This window comes from Peromyscus leucopus, chromosome 3 (assembly GCF_004664715.2).
Source record: "Peromyscus leucopus breed LL Stock chromosome 3, UCI_PerLeu_2.1, whole genome shotgun sequence".
Lineage (NCBI taxonomy): Eukaryota > Metazoa > Chordata > Mammalia > Rodentia > Cricetidae > Peromyscus > Peromyscus leucopus.
This window is the reverse complement of record NC_051065.1, coordinates 127,322,015-127,338,221: the sequence shown is the minus strand read 5'-3', so window position 1 is coordinate 127,338,221 and position 16,207 is coordinate 127,322,015. Positions and strand designations below refer to the sequence as shown.

General features: G+C 45.5%; 1 protein-coding gene across 2 annotated transcripts in view; it reads right to left on the bottom strand.

Annotated features, from left to right (window-relative positions):
- Itpr2 (inositol 1,4,5-trisphosphate receptor type 2) overlaps nt 1-16,207 on the bottom strand; it is a 423,811-nt gene that overhangs the window by 251,001 nt on the left and 156,603 nt on the right. For both annotated transcript variants that reach the window (XM_028891637.2, XM_028891638.2), the window contains 4 exons: nt 11,492-11,621; nt 5,648-5,705; nt 2,995-3,160; nt 1,134-1,307 (listed from right to left, as the gene is read on the bottom strand). In XM_028891637.2, coding sequence (XP_028747470.1) covers nt 1,134-1,307; nt 2,995-3,160; nt 5,648-5,705; nt 11,492-11,621 — 528 coding nt within the window. The remainder of the gene's footprint in view (nt 1-1,133; nt 1,308-2,994; nt 3,161-5,647; nt 5,706-11,491; nt 11,622-16,207) is intronic.

Genomic DNA, 16,207 nt, shown 5'->3' with positions numbered 1-16,207 from the left:
GTCAGATGAGAAACAACACATATAAAATATGACTTTTCAAAAAGAAGAGGTATTGCCGGGCGGTGGTGGCGCACGCCTTTAATCCCAGCACTCGGGAGGCAGAGCCAGGCGGATCTCTGTGAGTTCGAGGCCAGCCTGGGCTACCAAGTGAGCTCCAGGAAAGGTGCAAAACTACGCAGAGAAACCCTGTCTCGAAAAACAAAAAAAAAAAAAAAAAAAAAAAAGAAGAGGTATTGTAATTTGTGAAAGCATAGCAACCTGTTAACTATGTCAGAAAGTGCAATCTTACAGAACCTAGATCTTACCGTCCAAATGTTGGCTGAGTCCCAGATTCCCAGCCTCAGGGAGCCTGGGGTTTCCCAAGCTTTAGCTTACTGAACTTAAAAAGGCAGCCTGATCGCCATCCCTAAAGCTTTTGTGACAGTTGGAAGGAGATTCCACATGTAACAACACACTGAACATGCCAACTTCTTCCTTACCTCAGAAATGAGCTATGGAAGAATTTATCCCCGCCCCATGGCCCTACCTGATCATCAAACATGAACTATAAAGTCTATATTCCACTGACACTTTTAAAATGTATAAAAGACAAAGTGAAGAGTTACAGCTAAGCCACCATCCCAGACCTGAAGTGGAATGCCACCACTTCAACTCCACCTCCTGACCCCTCAGCACTTTCAATATTTAATATTAATATTTAATATTAATATTTAATTGCCACTTTCGTGCCGCCATTCTACAACCCGGAGTGCTCTGAGTGGGAGAGCCTCCCCACACCATTTACATTCCTGAAGATTAAACACACCCAAGCGGAACGCTAGGCAGGCTTTCTGGAAACTACCAATTATGATAATTAGCTTTCATATGAGTATTACCAGGAAAACTGTTGGTTTCTTTATGTTTTTAAATGGGGACTGGATCCCTGGCTTGAGAGTAAGAGCAGCGGCTGCTCTTCCACAGGACCCAGGTTTGGTTCCTAACCCTCGTGTCCCCAGTTCCAGGGGTGTGGCGCCCCTTCTGGCCTGTGTGGGCACTACATGCATGGGATGCACAGACACACCCGTAGGCAAAGCACTCGAATACATCAATTAAAAACAAGGGATTTTCTTCCCAAGAGTGACTTGACAACAAACCTCATTTGTCTCTTCACCTCCTTTGGCCTGTCCTTCACCAATCTCTCCATTCTCATAGCTGCTGCTCTTCTCAACCCACAGCTCGGATTTTTCCACCGTCAGCCGAAGTTGGTCGAGATCCGCCTTAATTTGCTTGTAGTTATCAACATCTTGGTTTGACACCAGTAGCTGCACCTAAACACAGAAGAACTGCATCCTTCAAAACTGTGTCACAGCTTTCTGTAGCCCGTGCATCTGAAATCCCATCTTTAAACACTCATTAAAGTTCAACACTTACAGAACACTTACGATATTTATGTGCATATTGACTGAAAACCTGCAAATATTTATGAACTCCAGCCAAATATTCACCTGTGAAAAGGAATTCTTAGATGTGTACTCTCAAAAAGCTTTCAAAATTCTGATAAGAAATTTAACATAAAAATTTAGGGGGTTGTGGAAATGGCTTAGGGATTAAGGGCACCTGCGGCTCTTGCAGAGGACCTGAGTTTAGTCCCGGAACCCACATGGAACCTACATGGGACTCCAATCTCCTGTAACTCCAGATCCAAGTGATCTGAACCCTCTTCTGGCTTCCATGGGTACTGCACACATAAGGTGCATGTACTTAGATGAGTGCAAATACCCATACACAAAAACAAAAGTAAACAAATCTTTTACAAGATAATCTCTATTTTCATGGTTCCAGTTCATTTTCCTGAGGTTGTCTATACATGTATCTGTCTGAAAAGTCAAAACATAAAAACCCATGGAAGAAAACATTAATGGCTACAATATATATTTGCTAGTATAAATAGTTTCAGAACTTGAGAGGACCATACAATTGCAATTTATACATACTACATGGTACATACATGTAAAACATGTGCATCTAGATGATTACCATTTAACTCCTTCATATCTGTTAGCATCTTCCCAAAAAGCTTCCTAATACAGGTCTGCACTCCACCAAACTCAAAACATCAGTGACCTACCCATACATACAAGTGATCATGAGAGATTAGTGTGCAACCCAAACTCCATCATGGGGAATGGGCTGGATCTCCATCATGGGGAATGGGCCAGATCCCCATCACAGGATAGACTGGATCCTACCACAGGATAGACTGGATCCCCATCACAGGATAGACTGGATCCCATCACAGGACAGGTTGGATCCCCATCATGGGGGACAGACTGGATTCCTATCACACGTAGGGGACAGATGGGATCTCCATCACAGGAGACAGGCCAGATCCCCATCATGGGGGACAGACTGGATCCCCCATTACAGTTCCTTTCTTTGGAGGTTCAGCATTTTTTATCACAAGATATTTATTTTGAAGCTACAGCTTGCCAGATGCATCATTAAATTCTGTAGCCAAAATAACGGCAGTGGCAACAAGACTTCTAATAGGTTACTGTTCCCCAGAACCTCCTAAATTTTAGAGCATGTCACTTTTATAAAGATACTGACTGAAGACCCTTGTGGGAGACTCATTCTAAAACAGGTCCTGTCTACGCACAGACAAGACCACATCTATCTTTCAAAACAAAAATAACAAACTAGGTATTATATAACATGCCTACAATTCCAGCACTCCAGTGGCAAAGGCAGGGGGATTGCCAAGAGTTCAAGGTCAATCTGAGCAATATAGTGAACTCTGAGCCAGCCTGTGCTACAGAGTGAGACCCTGTCTCAACAACAAGGAACAGGGTCTGAGGAATACAGCCTCATCTGCAGCTACCATCAGGGTGTGGTTACAAACACTTTCAGAACTCCAAGGCCCTCAATCTTCAGTGTTCATTTTCTTGGGTACAGACCCGAGGACCGAACCCAGAGCCCGTGTGCTGGGCAAGCAGGCGCCCAGCCCCAGCTCACCTGTTTAAAGGCCTGCAGCACTTCCGCTCTCTGGCTGAAGTGTTTGAACAACAGCTGCAGGGCTCCCGAGAGCAGCGGGGGGTAGTCGTGCATGATGAGGTGGATGAGGACCCGCAGGAACGTCCTGCCTCCTTCATCGTCCAGCTGAACTGGAGTTTTTTCCTTTCTATGAAACCAAAAGTAATTCTAAAATAACACATCACATGATATCTATATTAAAGTCATTTCAACTGTATGTGTTTTTAAACTTAAACCCTTGTTTTCTCAAAATAAGAGATGAGAGGGAGACATTGTCACTTCCTAATCTTATATAACTGATGACAGGACAATGACAAAGAGGTTCCTCAGCCAGTCTCAAGAGTTAGTCACCAACACAGGAAAAACAAGCGCTGAGTGATCCCTAAGTCATTTTCATTGTCATCTAGCATATAAAATGATGGGTTTCATTATGACATTTTCATACACAGTTCTTTGTCCACTGCCCTCTTTGTCCTCCTTGCTCTTCCACTCATCTCCTCATCCCTCAAAGAATCCCCCTTCTGCGAAAGCATTTACTGACAATGTCGACCAATGGCCCAGAGCCCGGATCACCACACGGCAAGTGGGGCGGGACAGTCACAAAGGCACAGCCATCACCACGGGGCTCTGTGGCTTGGTGGCCCAGCGGGACTGGGGCTTGCTGATGGCTGTGCTCCCGGAAGCAACCCTTACATGACTTTGTGGTTGAGTAAGCATTGTAGAGGGTATGATGCAAGCCTACATAGCCTATCACACACCTACGTCATGTAATATGTGTGGGTTACGTAAGTGGGGGAAGATAGATATGATAGAGAGATGGATGATAGATAACAGATGCATAGAACACAGACAGTAGATAGATACATACACATGATTGACATTTAGAACTGATACACAGACAGATAGGTATATGGCACATGATAGAGCCAGAGATGCATACACTCATAAACATGATTGAGAGACAAGATACATAAATATACATAGATGATAGGCAGATGCACAGATGACTTTAAAATGATAGGTCTATGCAGATATATAAATAGATGATAGATACATAGATGAGATGATAATTTATTGATTCTAGGATCACGATGAACAAGGCAGCACAAGAGAAGTGATGCAATCAGGAGACAAAGGGCATGAGCTGCTGCTGATCACACACACTCACACACATGCACGCACACATTCTCTCACATACACACACTCACACATACATGTACTTACACACATGCACACACTCACACATACATTGACACATACACACACACTCACATACATGCATGCACACATTCTCTCTCTCACACACACACACACACGTATACTCTCACACACATGCATACTCTCTCACACACATGCACACATGCATCCACACACATACACACACGTGCACAAACCAAAATTATAGTTAAGAGTATATTCACTACATAAGCAAGTAACAGTCACACTCAAGTACTCCATTCTGCTTGTGACCACATGTGCCACACACTGACACAGTTGGCTGTGTGGCACTGTCCACAAGCTCCTCCACAGACACCACACTAACACACTGCACTCTGACAACTGGATGGCTGTGAAGTCCCTCGTCTCTAGGAACTTTTTAGTTCTTCCATTTTATAGAACACAGTTCTATCATGGATCTGTCACCTGGAGCCGTCATTGGCCAAAGTGACATTATGCAGCTCATGTTGGTGTGTTAAGATCATAGACTGGCTTTATCTTTCTTCCCCAGAATAATAAATATTTCAATCGGAAATCATAACAATAGAAAAATAAGGCTGTAACAAATGTTCACTAGATGATGGATCTTCTGGGGGCTCTGTCCTTCCTCCTTCCTCCCTCTTCCCTCTTCCCTCCTCCCTACTTCCTTCCTCCCTTCCCTCCTCCCTCCCTTCCCTCCTCCCTCCTTCCTCTTTTCTCCCTTCCCTCCCCCCACCCTGGACAGAGCCTCACTATGTAGCCCAGGCTAGCATGGAACTGTGCACCTGACAGTTAATTTTTAATTCTTTTTCCCTCTCTAGGAAAAAGAGGCAGTAGGGAGCTCAGTGTAGACATTTTTATCTCCTCAGATTATCTAAAAATAAAAATAAAAAATAAAAATGAATGTCAGTAATTCTACCTGAGATTTACTTGCTCATTTTGATTGCTATTATATCATTTCTGAAAATGAAATGACAACAATACATGCCAGGGATGTGGCAGCAAAGGAGACGGTCATTTTCTTCCCCTGTGGACACTTCCAACTGACATGAATGTCTGATTTCTCACTCATAAAGTTAAGGATGGCATCAAAAGACGCCACTTTCTGCCTCTGCTACCTAGGACTCTGGGACGCAGTGTGTTAAGAGATACCACACTGTTTCTGTGGGGGCATCTGTGTGCTGCCATCATCTAAGGAAAGAAAAGCTAATTCGGAGAGAGTTAAGTATGTAGATCTTTCCTCCCATTTTTTTAAGGTGATTTAAGTAAGAGTCATACTCTTTCTTCTAGAGTAAATTCCAAGCTTCATTTCTGGCAGAAATTATGTTAGCAGCAATTGGAGTATCTAAATACGTATAAAAAGACGAATGATAGCAAACTATGGATAAAATTCTAGGTGAGACATACTCGCATATAAGATAAAGACTCATTACAGTACCTTCCAGCGAACATGGTTTCTGCCTGAGCGGCAATCTCGTCTATGTCGGGAACAATAGCTGTGAAGACAATACAGAAAGTCTTCATTTTGCTTTAATTCATGTTCATAGTCATTTACTTGAAGATGCTTTTTATTTCCATACATTTTGTGACACCAAATGTTAACAGTTCAGAAAATTACAATATAGTTCCACTTAAATCAGTGTGATGGCGCTTTGTCAACTAGACACAATGTAGAATCACCTAGGAAAGCATTTCAATGAGGAATATTGGGTTAGGATGTCGAGGGCTGTTGTGATTACTAATGTGGGAAGATGCAGCCCACCACGGGAGGCACCATTCCCCAGGTAGGAGGTCCTGAGCTGTACAGAAGTCAAGCAGAGCTCAAGCAGGCAAGCATGTGTGCATTGACTTCTCTCTCATCCTAGGTGTGGACATATGACCCGTTCTCTCAAGGGCATGTTCTGTGACTTCCCTGTGATGGTGGGCCATAACCTGGAAACAGAGACTGACACAAAACCCTTTCTCCCTTAATTGCTTTTTATTGGAGTATTTTATCACAGCAAACTGGAACAAACTTGAACATCTTAACTGAAGTTCCTGCACGCGTGTGTGTATATTCAGATGCTGAATATTGAATCCAGGCTGCAAATGCACTATCTCCCCCTTTAACACTTTAATAAAAGCTGTGCTTGCATTATATATACCGTGCTTACATTACTGCCATCGAATGTATTAGCAGATCAACAGCCATCTTTACAAAGGTGCTCTGATTTATAAGTGTACGTATGTGTGTATTTGATATGTCAAACACTTATGTGTATTCCTACACAAACACACACACAGGGTGCACTAGCAATGTCACAGGAGAGCAATTGGCTCCACCTGAGAGAGGAGTTTCCGGGGTGCCCTTAACCTTTGCTTGTGTACTTTACCGACACTCAGAGCTCCTATTTCTAGAAGTCTGGCTTCTAGGAGTCAATAACCATTACGTTTCTGTCAATGCAGCCGCCAGCGCGACTTTCTGGTTCTGCCTGATCGTTCCTGGAAATAGCCCTTCGGGGTTCCGCACTTCTGGGAAACCGTGGTGCTGCAGGGGTGCCAGGAGTGGAATGGTGGCTGCTGGTCTGCAGGGAAGGCAGGCTGCAGAGCAGGGGCGGGTGGTGAGGCCATGCTCTGGTCTCATTCTCACCCCACGAGCAGTCAGTGGACGATCTTGTCTGACTGGCTGACGGGTGGAGGAGATGGCTCTGACGCTGTCCAGGAGCTTCCCATCTATACACAACCGCCAGCCTCAGAAGAGCTCTGTTAACTGGCTGGCTGTCCTCAGATGGAGCTGACGCCCCACCAGGACTGACCCGGCCCAACCAGGAGAAAGGTGAGTTAATAGTTCTGTCTTCACAAAGTCCTTTCTACAGCCTCAAATTTTTACAGCCATTCTTTATGCTCTTTCAGGTTGTGTTCCAAGTCTCAGAAACATTTAGATCTTTAAGCATGAGGTAGGATTCCAAAGCAAGGACACTAGGCCCGGGCACCACCACAGGCAAGCCTTCGGGTCCTTCCTCTTTGTTCTCCGGCTGACCATGGCTTCTCCCAAACGCCTTCTCAGCTGCACTTGATGCTGCTCTTTGATCCAGGCATGGACACTGTTCTCAGATTTTCACCAAAAGAACAGAATGTGCAAAGGATTCAGACTCTGCAGCTGAAGAGGTCTCAGGGGTCCAGGGTTTTGATGACTGTGGTAGCCCTCACTGTCAACCTGCCTGAGTTTAGATCACCATGGAAACACCCTGGCTGCCCCTGTGAGGATGTTTCCAGGAAGGTTTGATTGAGGTGGGAAGATCCCCCTGAATGTGGGTGGTACCCCAAGGGCCAGGGTGGGGTCCTGTACTGAAAAGGTCAGAGTGGGCGGAGCACCAGCACCCACCTTTCCCCGCCTCCTGACTGTGGAGACACGTGACCCGGTCACCCGCGCTGCCCCGCCCCTTGCTGCCCCTTCCACACAAAACCTCTTCCCTTTAATTGCTTTGTCACAGCAACAGTGACTGATCTTCCCAGTCACCGCCCCCACCCGGCTTTCATCATCGGGGAAGCGCATAACAGCACCTCTGCCCGCCACAGCGAGGGCAGCTTCGGGACCGGCGCGTCGGGCACAGTGCCAAATCCAGCAAATTCCCAGTTTCAACTGGCAGAGACTGTCATCTTCTGACACAGAAATGCTTTTGCTTTAAGATAGATATGAAAGGTGCTTGGGGTCTTTAAAGCAGAATGCAAAAATCAAGGATCATGAAGAAGCCTTATGGCAAGCCATTATTTTGTAAGCTTATTTAAATACAAACATACACACACATACATATATATACAACACATGCATGTATACATGTGTATATATATGCACATATATACATGCATCCATGCATACACATATATGTATATATACATGCATTACACATACATACACATATGTGCATATATGCATATGTATACATGTATACATATGCATATATACATATGTGTATGCATACACATGTGTATATACATATATGTATGCACATACATACACACACACATATATAGAGACAACACACATGTACACATACACACATATATGTATGTACATATGTAATTTGAACAGAAAGAGTAGAGAGTGCTACTTCTCGAAAACATGGGTTATTAAATTAAAATCTCAGTGCAAGGCACAGACTGCCTCCCCGTGAGTTGCTGATCCATGAGAGCGGGCCCCAGGGTCCAAACAACATACAATATTGTTTGCTCTTGACTGCCCCAAAACTAAACAGCTGAAGACACCAGAGAAACCAGCTCCACGGAGCAGGACACTGGCTCTCCGGCCGGCCAGCCTCCACGGAGCCAAAAGGTGCTGTGCAGGGAGGAAACACTGCACGTCCCACCCAGTGCTGGGCCCTGCACACTGCAACCTGACATGCTGGCAGGTTGTGCCGTGGCTGCAATGGCGGCGGATGGGTGTGGGGCAACCAGCACCCTTTGACTGACAGGAGGCTGCACAGCAGGAGGGAGATCACAGGCCCTCTCCTGGAACCCACTGCTGCTTACGAAATGCCTGGGCTGCCGAAAAGCTTTCTAAATGTTTACTTTTTTTTTTTTAATTTATTCTTTTTTTTATTTTTTGAGACAGAGTTTTTTTAATCTTTTAAAAAGTGTTTTATATTTGAAATTATAATATAATCATATCACAATTCACTTTCCCTCAAAGCCCTTCTACATATCCCTCCTTTGGTCTCTTCCAAATTCACAGCTTCTTTATTCATTAACTGTTTTTACTAGTTGTTTCCATTTCCCTGTGTTCTCATCCCCCACTCCTCGCCCTCCACCACCCCACCCCACCCCACTCCCAGTCTGCTCATCCAGATCTCATCCACTTCTCCTTCGCTGGGCCATCCATGTGTCCCTCCTAGGGTCCCTCCAGCCAGTCTCTCTGGAGCTGCGGGTTGCAGTCTGGCCGTCCCTTGCCTCACATCCAGTATCCACTTATCAGCTGATAAACTCCTTCAGTAAAGTGGCAGGATACAAGATCAACTCAAAAAAATCAGTAGCCCTCCTATATACAAATGACAAACGGGCTAAGAAAGAAATCAGAGAAACATCACCCTTTACAATAGCCACAAATAATATAAAATACCTTGGGGTAACTCTAACTAAGCAAATGAAGGACCTGTATGATAAGAACTTTAAATCTCTAAAGAAAGAAATTGAAGAAGATATCAGACAATGGAAAGATCTCCCATGCTCATGGATAGGTAGAATTAACATAGTAAAAATGGTAATTTTACCAAAAGCAATCTACAGATTCAATGTAATCCCCATCAAAATCCCAACACAATTCTTCACAGTCTTGGAAAGAACAATACTTAACTTTATATGGAAAAAAACAAAAAACCTAGGATAGCTAAAAGAATCCTGCAAAATAAAGCAACCTCTGGAGGCATGATGATCCCTGACATCAAGATCTACTATAGAGCTATAGTAATAAAAACTGCTTGGTACTGGCATAAAAACCGAGGCGTGGACAAATGGGATTGAATTGAAGACCCTGACATTAATCCACACACCTATGAACATATGATTTTCGACAAAGAAGCCAAAACTGTACCATGGAAAAAAGAAAGCATCTTCAACAAATGGTGCTGGCATAAATGGATGTCAACATACAGAAGATTGCAAATAGATCCATGTCTATCACCATGCACAAAACTCAAGTCCAAGTGGATCAAAGACCTCAACATAAGTCCAGTTACACTGAACTTGATAGAAGAGAAAGCAGGAAGTAGTCTTGAATGCATTGGCACAGGAGACCACTTCCTAAATATAACACCAGTAGCACAGCCACTGAGAGCACAATTAATGAATGGGACCTCTTGAAACTGAGAAGCTTTGGTAGAGCAAAGTACACAGTCAATAAGACAAAACAACAGCCTACAGAATGGGAAAAGGTCTTCACCAAACTCACATCTGACAGAGTTCTGATCTCCAGAACTCAAAAAGCTAGACTTCAAAATACTGAACAATCCAATTAAAAAATGGGCTACAGAGCTTAACAGAGAATTCTCAACAGAAGAATCTCAAATGGCTGAAAGACATTTAAGGAATTGCTCAACATCCTTAGTCATCAGGGAAATGCAAATCAAAATGACTCTGAGATACCATCTTACACCTGTCAGAATGGCTACGATCAAAAACACTGCAGACAGCTTATGCTGGAGAGGATGTGGAGCAAGGGGAACTCTCCTCCACTGCTGGTGGGAATGCAAACCTGCACAGCCAACCCACATCAGCAAGACCTGACATGCAGTACAGAAGAAACAGAAGAAACGTTTGTGTTTATGTGCAGGGGTCTGTGCTGCTCTCAGCTGTGCTCAGAGAAGCTTCTTCTTGCGTGGGTGACGGTCGGTGCGGAGCACTGGTGAAGATACGGAGTCTGTAAGTGTTGCTGGAGGGCTTCTCTCCAGGCTCTACCAAGCCCTGCAGTCCCACAATCCGCGTATAAAATAATCACTCAGACGCTTATATTACTTATAAACTGTATGGCTGTGGCAGGCTTCTTGTTAACTGTTCTTTTATCTTAAATTAACCCATTTTTATAAATCTATACCTTGCCACGTGGCTGGTGGCTTATTGGCGTCTTTACATGCTGCTTGTCCTGGCGGTGGCTGCAGTGTCTCTCCTTCCTTCTTCCTGTTTCCCCAATTCTCCTCTCTCCTTGCCCCACCTATACTTCCTGTCTGGTCACTGGCCATCAGTGTTTTATTTATATAGAGTGATATCCACAACATATAAGCCTGAGTACTCAGCCGGGGATGGGTCCTCTCTATCCTCCCACAGGCCCAGGTGCAGGGAACCTCACAGATGACGGGGCAGAGAGAGTCCGTGGATGGGGAGGAGTGCTATGAGATGCTGGTGTTAGACGACGCAGCCCGGCTGGTGCACACACCCACTCACAGCAGCCAAGGTCACCTCGGCAAGACCAGCCCTGCGTGGTATCGAGTGTGGATAATGGCAACTGATGGCTGCTGAGGAAAGAGAGCCACTCTCCGAAGACGTGGCTATTGGTGGGTTGACCGTGCCCCAGTGAATGGCCACACACTCATGTTCATGTGGGCGTCCCTAACTGGATTCCAGGGTTGTCAGTGATACCAACAGGGAAATGAACTGGGGAGGGAGGCAGGTGGGGGCGGGAGGGAGCTGGTGATGGATGGAGATGGTCGAAATGCATTCTATAAATACATGGAACTTCCAAGCAGTAGCAAGTATTATTTAGGATAATTTCTAAAAACACAGAATGCAAACGATAATCCCATCACAAAGGTACCTGAGGGCAGCAGCGTGTCCGGGGAGCCGCTGGCAGAGGCGTCACCATTGTCGCTGTTCTCCCCAAATTCCTTCTTGTATATGGACAGCATGTACGAGATCCGGTAATCCAGCCTGACGCTCAGGATGAACTGGAAGAGTTAACACGGCAAATCAGTTCCATCAGCGCTACTGAAAGACGCCGTTCTGCGAAGATGGCGCAGCTGTCCGCACAGCGCGCACACGTCACAGGCTGGGGAAGGACTCTGGTAAAAAAGCCCTCGCCAAGAAAGCCTGGGAACCGGGTTCCATCCCCAGAACTCACGAAAAGTGAAAGAAGCAGCTCCACAAGGTTAACCTCTGCCCTCCACAGAGAACACTGTCATACATGTGCTCTCCACACAGACACTGTCATACATGTGCTCTCCACACAAACACTGTCATACATGTGACCTCCACACAGACACTGTCATACATGTGCTCTCCACACAAACACTGTCATACATGTGCTCTCCACACAGACACTGTCATACATATGCCCTCCACACAGACACTGTCATACATGTGACCTCCACACAGACACTGTCATACATGTGCTCTCCACACAGACAGTCATACATGTGCCCTCCACATAGACACTGTCATACATGTGCCCTCCACACAGACACTGTCATACATGTGCTCTCCACACAAACACTGTCATACATGTGACCCCCACACAGATGCTGTCATACATGTGCCCTCCACACAGACACTGCCATACATGTGCCCTCCATATAGACACTGTCATACATGTGCCCTCCACACAGACAGTCATACATGTGCCCTCCACATAGACACTGTCATACATGTGCCCTCCACATAGACACTGTCATACATGTGCCCTCCATATAGACACTGTCATACGTGTGACCTCCACACAGACACTGTCATACATGTGCCCTCCACACAGACACTGTCATACATGTGCCCTCCACACAGACACTGTCATACATGTGCCCTCCACACAGACACTGTCATACATGTGACCTCACAGGGACACTGTCAAACATGTGCCCTCATACATGATATAATGAATTTTTAATGCAAGTCATAGCACACACCAGCCACACTGCTGTCAATCTCCCAAATGAGCCAGTTGGAGATCTTATTTGTAAATTACAAACTCTCACTTGTTGACCTGTTTTTGTCAGTTTTAAAATGAAGGAAATGGATATGTTTTCGTTGGTCAGTGTTAATGAAAGCCCACAATTAATTAATTAATTTGTAATTGTATTTCTCTCTCTCTTTTTTTTTTTTTTTTTTGGTTGTTTATTTTAGTTGGTTGGTTGGTTTTGAGACAGGGTCTCCTGTAGCCCAGGTTGGCCTCAAACTCCTATGTAGCAGAGGATACCCTTGAACTTCTTCTGTTCCTCCTCTCAAGAGCTTGGATCGCATCGAGTTTTAGAACCCAGGAAACCTGACACCCCACAACTGCTCTCTGGATACTCCATGTAGGGCGTCTTGTGGGTCTAGAGAGGCAATGCTGACAGGATCCCAGACACACTGGCAATCTCCTTTGCTGAGAGGAAAAGGCTGGAGCTGCTTTTGTGCAGGGAAAGGCTGGGTTTCCACTGCCGCAGAGTTGACCCAGTCCTAACATCTGCCCAGAAGCCAGGCCGGCCAGACGGCTGCAAAGCTGGGTCCTGGGTTTCTCCACTGTGCTCATGTCTCCTTGGATTTCTGTTATCATCATCTCATGGCTGATGCTGGACAGTAATGAAGTAGCCCTTCAGGCCCAGGCTCTGCTGAGAGCCTTGGGAAACCCAACATTGCCTGGAAGGAGCAAGTATCTGCCTGAGAGAACAAGGGACCGCTCTGTTAGGTGATGTGCAGGGCTGAGGCATGGGACCAGATTGTCAGGAGGGTGTGCTGTGGATTCTCGTTGCCTTCCTGGCAACTAGCCTGTGATAAGCCCGATTTTCTGAGCACAGCTATTACCAGTGTGCCACACTCTCAAAGGGCCTCCTTCCTGGAACAGTAAACACTGTAGTAGCCCAGGCTTTAGAAAAGCTGCCCCCTGTGTTCTGTTTGTTTCCATGGCCCTCCCTTCCCCCCAGGCCCCGCCCCCTCTTCAGTGCTCAGATTCCTCTGTCCCAGGTCACTGCATCACACACGACTTCCTGTTGCATCCTCATGTCTGTTCAGAGTCCACAGAGTCCACTGCACCTTCATTCTCTTCTCTGCCCACAAGAGCAAGCTCTCAAAACACTGAACATGTGCATATGATGCTTCTTATGATTCCACGGCCAGGATCTGGATCGATCTCTCTCTCTCTCTCTCTCTCTCTCTCTCTCTCTCTCTCTCTCTCTCTCTCTCTCTCTCTCTCTCTCTCTCTCCCTTATCTTTATCCTTTCCTACTTCCCCCTTCCTTCCCCCCCCACCTCTCCCTCCATCTCCGCCCATCTTCTCCCCACGCTTTGAAGGTCTTTATGCTGCATCTGGATGGAAGCAAGCTCATGTCAGCTACTCTTTGCTAAGTTTATCCGTGTTTGCTAGTCAGGTTGTGAGGAAGAGGGTGTGGAAAAGGTGCCTACAGGACCAGGACATGCTGCTCTTACGGGGGACTCAAGTTTGACTCCCAGCACCCAGCTCAGATGGCACACAGCCACCTGTAACTCCAGCTCCAAGGCATCCAGCGCTCTCTTCTGGCTTCTGCAGGGACTGCATTCGTGTGCACATACCTCCCTCACACATATACACACATGCACACAGAAATTAAAAACACTTTTTGATGTAACATTTGAAGGTAGCCAGGTTGTAAACGTGGCTCTTGAGGAGTATAGAGTCCAGAAGTAAGGACAAACCCCATAGTGACTTTTTTATTAACCTGCTGTGACTATGACACACACTGAATAAAGAGACTCCAGTGAATGGGGACTTATGGGGTGTAGGGCAGAGCAACATTGGGAACAGTAGACTAAGGAAGGGCCTAGGGCTTGGCCCTGAAGCAGGACGGCAGAGACAGAGCTAGGCTATGGGTGCTTAACACGCAAGGGTTTTTTTAAAACTCAAGTGCCCAAAGGGCGGGGAGAGAATTCAATGTGAACCACTAATGAAGCATTCACCTCTGCTGGAGATGAGTGCTCACAGGATCTCATTTCACAACCTCTGCTCCTCTAACGTGTCTAATTATGAAGATGCAGAAACTGTGTAAGATAAAGAGGCAGAAAACAAGGCAGAGAAAAGGCTAAGTATGGTGGCTCACACCTATAATCCCAGCATCCTCAGCACTTGGGGTGCTGAGGCAGGAGGATTCCTATGAGTTCAAGAGCAGCCTAAGTTACATAGTGAGCTCTGGGCTAGTCAGGGCTACAAAATGAACATTGCCTTAAAAAAATAATAATAAATTCAAAAATTTGTAAAGGTGGAGAGAGTAAACAAGGTCAGAGGGTAATAATAAAACAATGCTCACTGAAAGACATGTTCTTAAATGAGGTGGGGGGGGGGGTGGGCTGAGGAGGGAGAGCTGGCAGAGAGCCAGCAGCGGACTGAGCGCGGCACTGAGGATTTGTTGAATGTTCTCAGAAGGCAGCAGGTTAACAGCATGGCACTGTGATACAGGAGATCCTGGGTGGATAGTCAGACAGCAAAAGAGGTCCAGAGAGAATTCTTCAAGGGCTGGGAGGAGGCAGAGTGAGGCTGCAGCCCCCAGCACCTCCTCCCGCTGGCCCTGTAAGAGACGCCGCCATTGCTGAGGCCATGGCCGACAAAGGGATCACAGCGCCGGGTCACCCACCATGCTACGAGGGGTGAGGCTGACCTGAGGGCCCCTTCGGTCCCTCGCTCAGATCCCGGATGAGAGCGTGACATGAGTGTTCAAGGCCATGAACACAGGGTGGGGAAGCCTGCCAACATTTCTCAGGACTCGGCCTTTGGAAACCCTGGAGGAACTGGGAAATGTTTTATGATTATAAATCTAATTACTTGAATGAAAAATGCACGGAGCATTCCAGGACTGCTGACCCACTTCTGGTAGCTCAGTCCACATGAGATGATGACGAAAGATTTGGGAAACTCTTTTCACATTCTTAAGATAGTCTTGAAAGCTACAGGCTCCATTCTCCGACTCTGTAATAAACGCTATAACAAAGGTAGCATAAGCCTGCTTTCTAGACTTACCTCAAAATTAAAATGCTAGAAATCATAGAGGGGTCTGGTACACAAAATAACTGAGCTCATTAAATTGACAACGTTAAGTATTAAACTTGGCTAACGTGAAAAAAATATCCCCAGGCCCTTAGAAACACAAAGAGAGGTAATTGTATAAAGTAATAAAATCAGCATTAACAAGTTTGTTAATTAATAATGGGGCAGTAAAGCAGAGTCTTTCTTTGTTGCCCAGGCTGGCCTTGAACTCACAAAAATCTTCCTGCCTCAGCCTTCTCAGTGCTAGAATTACAACGAGTATACCAATGTGTGTGACATAAAATTTTTGAGTTTCCTATAACAACAGGAAATCTGAATACATGGGATTCACAAACATGTTTCAAGCAATTAAAAACAGAAAATGATTATAATTCCATCATTAAATATGCCTGCTTTAAAAATCTTTCTTAAATGAAGAAACTTTGCAATCAGGGTCAATACTAGCTGATAATAAACACATGGGAAAGCAATTTTATCACCCTCAAAGCACTCCACAATTGCTAGGCATCGTTAGCGTACTTCGTGGGACGAAACAACAGATAAGTGTGCA